This window comes from Primulina eburnea, chromosome 2 (genome assembly GCF_022965805.1).
Source record: "Primulina eburnea isolate SZY01 chromosome 2, ASM2296580v1, whole genome shotgun sequence".
NCBI classification, from domain to species: domain Eukaryota; kingdom Viridiplantae; phylum Streptophyta; class Magnoliopsida; order Lamiales; family Gesneriaceae; genus Primulina; species Primulina eburnea.
The window spans coordinates 38,696,200-38,701,820 of record NC_133102.1 but is presented as its reverse complement, the minus strand read 5'-3'; the positions used below and the strand labels follow the sequence as shown (position 1 = coordinate 38,701,820).

General features: G+C 37.5%; 1 protein-coding gene across 1 annotated transcript; it reads left to right on the top strand.

Moving 5' to 3' along the window:
* The first annotated feature begins 3,516 nt into the window (after positions 1 to 3,516).
* LOC140824683 (glucose and ribitol dehydrogenase-like) lies at positions 3,517 to 4,912 on the top strand. The gene is made up of 3 exons (XM_073186228.1): positions 3,517 to 3,807; positions 3,875 to 4,251; positions 4,341 to 4,912. Exons 1-3 carry the CDS (start codon positions 3,685 to 3,687, stop codon positions 4,720 to 4,722), a joined length of 882 nt encoding a protein of 293 aa, XP_073042329.1. The 5' UTR covers positions 3,517 to 3,684; the 3' UTR covers positions 4,723 to 4,912.
* The last annotated feature ends 709 nt before the right edge of the window (positions 4,913 to 5,621 follow it).

The window sequence follows — 5,621 nt, the reverse complement described above, 5'->3', positions numbered from 1 at the left end:
GTATAAATCAATATACCCTGAAAATTCATAACAATTCCATAATCAGTCTGTTTCTCAATCTGACTTCGATTCTACGATGTCTAACATATCCAGAACATCATATATGAATCCAATTCAATTCTGACAATAGTATAATTTCAAAACGTAGCAAAACTTTCGTCCAGTTGTAGTCTACGTTGATAGTAGCACAGTACCGAAGTCAGATTTAAAATATAACGGTTGGATTTCTCACTAGATCAATTTAAATCCACGAAGTACAAGTTTTTTCCCTGGAACCTTTCTCGGTTGATTTGCTTCACTAATGGAGGAAATATGTTATTTAACATACATATATATTACATGCATGGAATCACACGTGCCATCCTCCAAAATTTTGTCAAAATACCTCTCGCTCATATGCGCGTACTATCTTCGCGCATATGCGCGAGACCTACTGTCTCGGGGCGTAGCATCACGGTGACTCGCGCATATGCGCGCCCTTCTCCGCGCATATGCGCGAGGTTCTCTGGACTTCCCTCGCATAGGCTCGCGCATATGCGCGAGGTTCTCTGGACGTGGGCAACGTATGCTCGCGCATATGCGCGCACTCACTTCGCGCATATGCGCGGGGCCTTCTGTCTATCTTGCGCATGTGCGCGCATTATGACGCGCATGTGCGCGAGAGCTACGGTCCTCGCACAACAAATCTCACACACAATCTCATTTCGTGTCTCAGTTAGCCCTTTCATAATTATCTCGATTAAAATCAATAACCGTAATTTAACACGATGTAAAATCTCGGGCATTACATTTTCAGCTTATGGTTTTTTTCCACATCCAAGGACAACAAAAGTTATTCAACATTTGAAGAAGCCGCCAAACTTTTCAAAAGGTACTGGAACAAGAAGAGAGTAACTATTTAGCAATTTTTCATTGTCAATAAATTGTTGGAGTACCTTTTTTGTACTCAAAGAGTAACAAAAATTCAATTTTTTTTTTGTTTTGAAGTTCAAAATCTTCCTTGGCTTCGTATGATTTAAAAAATGCATATAATATTTAGTTTAATTCAAATTTTCTTTTTAAAACGCTTGTACCAAACTAGTCCGAGATTAGTTGATATAATTGCCGTTGTACATCCTTACAACAATAGGAAGAAATAAACCCTTTTTTGATTCTTCGAATTAGGTGCACGATTGGACTCTAAATTCCTTGCCTACTTTGTACTAGAAAATTAGACAAGATTTATTGTTGAGATTGGATATTTGGAATTCAAGATCTCCCGTGGGATTGCGGCGACGGCGCGCGGTCACGCAACGGTACTAAACCAGTCTCGGTCGTCAACTTTGGCGGACAAAGTGGTGGTCGAGATTTGTTGTGAAGGAAAGAGAGATATTTTGTTGTAGATTGTGTATCATTCTATTTCGTAATTAACTATCGATTACATATATTAATAATATCAAAGTTTTTATCTCAAATGTTCTAACACTAGGAATTTGATCGAGTTATTATCGCGCAATCAACTGAAATTCCTAACTAGATATTTTGTTAAATTTCTCAAGTATTTATTTTTCATCCTGTTAAAATACATGATATGATTAAATACTTATCAACTTTTGATAATACATGAAATAATAACTATATTAATTAATTAATTAATTCTAGACCTTTCTAGAGTATTTTCATTGGATATTTGACTTGGTAAAATTCGACAAGACAACTTTTGACTGAATTTTCATTGTTTACTAAATAATATAGGATTGTGTATTCGCTATAACCCAAATTGTCGATCAGCCTTCGCCGATATAACGAAGATACAAATCCATTTCATACAGCGAAAAGTGAAAATTTCAAACCCTAAAATTTTTCAATGTTCATTTTTGTCAACTACCTATTTTGAGAACTAATTCACTAAATTTGGCAGTTTCACTCTCATCATTGAATTAGCATTCAAGCTAAAAACTTCCAACAATGAAATCTACTTATAAGCTCTTTTATAAACAATACATTTTATCTCTATCACACTACCGTTTCCAAATTCAACTACTTGAATTGACTATCTCAAAAAAACACAAAATCCAATACTTGTGTGACCATCAATGGTTCATAGATACAGCTAGTTGTGTGTTCACTCTACTCACATTATTCGAACAACACGTGTTTTTTATATGCACTTATCCTTATTAGTCTCACTTCGTGCATCAACCATTTGATCACAAGAATAATAGAACTCAAGTCTGATCGCACTCAACAGATCATGGTAAGAGTGTCTAGTATTATCGCCCTATGATCTCTATATATCACTAATAATACTAGCAAGAACCAATATGTTATGGTTAGGGTAAAATACAATCTTTTTACTCATATATCTCGATCGAATATTTAACCAATGGTATATCGAGAGTGACAAATTAATTCGATAAAAAGCGATGCATCTTTCAGTAATAATAGTGACATCATATGTATAACTAGAGAACTACCTTCCCTAAAACACATATCTTATTCTGGCTAGAGATTTCTTGCACAATAATCTCATCATATCATATATGATATACATACACGCTATTGAGCAGTAAATCCTTCTATACAATACATTGACTCCTATGTATTTCGTGACTACACTCAACATTGCCACTTCACGACCTCTATAGATTCGGTAAACAAGTCAAAGTGTGGCGCTAGTACGTAGAGCCTCCATGTTATCTCGAGTCTAATGGCTGATGATGTACAATCACAACCGCAGATTATTCCACTTGATAAGTGATAACCACTTGGAAAGCTCGAGTGAGGGTTGTTCAATAATCCATCCCATGATCACCAATCTGTATGAATTGACATTTGCATGTCTTTACCAATGAAACATGACGGTTATATCATATATGCTAGTCTCGAGCTCGCGGCTGAATTGATTAGACAAATATTTATAATATTTAGTACATGCGTGATGAATTTCACGACCAACCTTGCGAAATTAACCTCATGTTACTAAAGTAAATTAAAAGTCATTATCTATATAGTTTGCATGAATATACAGATAAAATAAATACCATAATTGGATAAAATCGTAAAATATTATTTAATTAAGGATTGTTTTATATTACAATTACTAAAATACAAGCTACAAGTTGTCTTCTTGGACACCTACTCTAAAATACAACCTTCACAATTCCTATTGTGAAGCATTAGAACACAATATCGAAATATTGAACGATTTCTATGAAGAATCACACCAACAATTCAACAAAAAAGAATTTTCAATGCCCGCATTTCAATATCCATAAGCTGAAATCATTTTTGCCCCTAAACATTTCGTTATCAAATTTCGCAGAATTCATTTTTGCGATCAAGAAAGTTAAACTACCGGTCAACACTTCAACTAGATGACCAACAATGAATCACCACCCTTTAACAAATATTAATAATAATAATTTAGAATATTGGGGAAATAAAAAAAGAATATTTTAAAACATCTATAATGTTCTGCACAAATCTAATCGAACTTTCTTCACAAACGTGTCCCTGAGAACCTCAAGCATCAACACGTATCACGCTACTTCCGGTGGCCACGTTACTATTCTAGCTTATCATCTTCCATCCACCACCGATATACCCAAGTATATATACACATGTGAACTTGTAACAATCAGTTCGGTAGAGTTCACTCCATATATTTACATAGAATCTTCAACCAGCCAATTTCGATTATCAATGGCAACCGACGGCCAGAAATTCCCACCTCAGAAGCAGGACACTCAGCCCGGGAAACAGCATGTTATGGACCCAATTCCCCAAGCAGCAACTCCACAATACAAATCATCCAACAAGCTTGCGGTATGATCGATATTTAATTAATTTTTCTTATTATTTGTTCATGAATCAAGCGTGCTTTAATTTACAGGGTAAAGTGGCTCTTGTCACTGGAGGTGATTCGGGCATCGGGCAAGCGGTATGCAACTGTTTCGCGCTGGAGGGTGCAACTGTGGCTTTTACGTACGTGAAGGGACAAGAAGACAAGGATGCGAAGGACACTCTTGAATTGTTGAGGCAATCGAAAAGCGCGGAGGCGAAAGACGCCATTGCTATAGCTGCGGATTTGGGGTATGATAAGAACTGCAAACGAGTGGTTGATGAAGTGGTTGATAAGTTCGGGCGGATTGATATTCTGGTTAACAATGCTGCCGAGCAGTACAAGGCTTCTTCGGTTGAAGACATTGATGAGGAGAGGCTAGAAAGGGTGTTTAGGACTAATATTTTCTCTTATTTCCTCATGACCAGGTGATCATCATTGTAGCCATCACAGGGTTGCCTTGGGATAGAAAGCATAAATAGTCCTTAATCTGCTGCTTTTGTTGTTGCTTGTACAGGCATGCTTTGAAGCACATGAAGGAAGGTAGCTGCATCATCAACACCACATCAGTGAATGCGTACAAAGGGAACGCCCGGTTACTGGACTACTCATCGACCAAAGGGGCAATCTTGTCATTCACTCGCGGGCTCGCCCTCCAGTTGGTGAACAAGGGAATACGGGTGAACGGGGTGGCGCCGGGCCCTATTTGGACACCTCTGATTCCATCATCTTTTGATGAAGAAGAAAATGTCGACTTTGGGAAACAAGTGCCGATGGGAAGGGCGGGCCAGCCGATTGAGGTTGCACCGAGTTATGTGTTTCTGGCTGCGAATGTCGATTCCTCTTATATGACAGGGCAGGTGCTGCATCCCAATGGGGGATATACAGTGAATACTTGAGTTTATTGTAGTCGTGTGATACGGTTGTTTGGTGTAATAACTGTTGGGTTTTTTTTTTTCCTGAACTCTAATCGAAATTTCGAAGTGAATTGTTTGTCTTTTATTCATTAAAAAAAAATGCAAATAATAATAATAGATCAGATGTACGGAAAGAGGCATGACTAATGCACGATCTTGTTCTTGATGGATATTTTAGTCTGTCACACTCTGGACTGACCGTAGATTGTGTCGACAATCAACTGAGTAGTTCTACTATTGTCCTGTCTTTCCGGTCCACCACTGAGTAGTTATACCATTGTATGCAAGAGGTGGCCGTCTTATATCACAAACTCACGTTAGAAAGAGTGTTAGATTTGGACCAAATTCCGCTCTGATAGTAACATGACTGATTTCAGATGGGTGTTTAGTTGGACGTTTCTTAACAGATAAGACCTCAATTTCCAAGCCATGATAAAGACGATGGCTTCAATTTAGCAACCGATCAAAGGCGTTCGCATGCAAAATCTTGGCTCTAATTTGTATTTGTTTTAGTTCTTTCATGGAGTGGATGCTAACAGAGATTGCGAGATGGTCCTGGGACGTCTGAACATCATCTGCTTCTTATAGAGCAACTAAACTTTGGTGGTGGTGTAATTTCAATGGATTACAATTGAATGAACTCGTCACTCTTTCACGAATATCGAGTTCGGATTATATGAATATGCACCATATCACAATTATCTAAGATAAAATAGGATTCAATATAAAATGTGATACACACACATCGATATAACGTGGTTCGACAATTGTCTATTCCACGAATAAATAGCACCCGATTCAATCTTTATTAACCACGAATCATCAAGATGGTGTATTCCAGATTACAGGACGAATCACAAGCTATTCCACTTGTTTCTCAC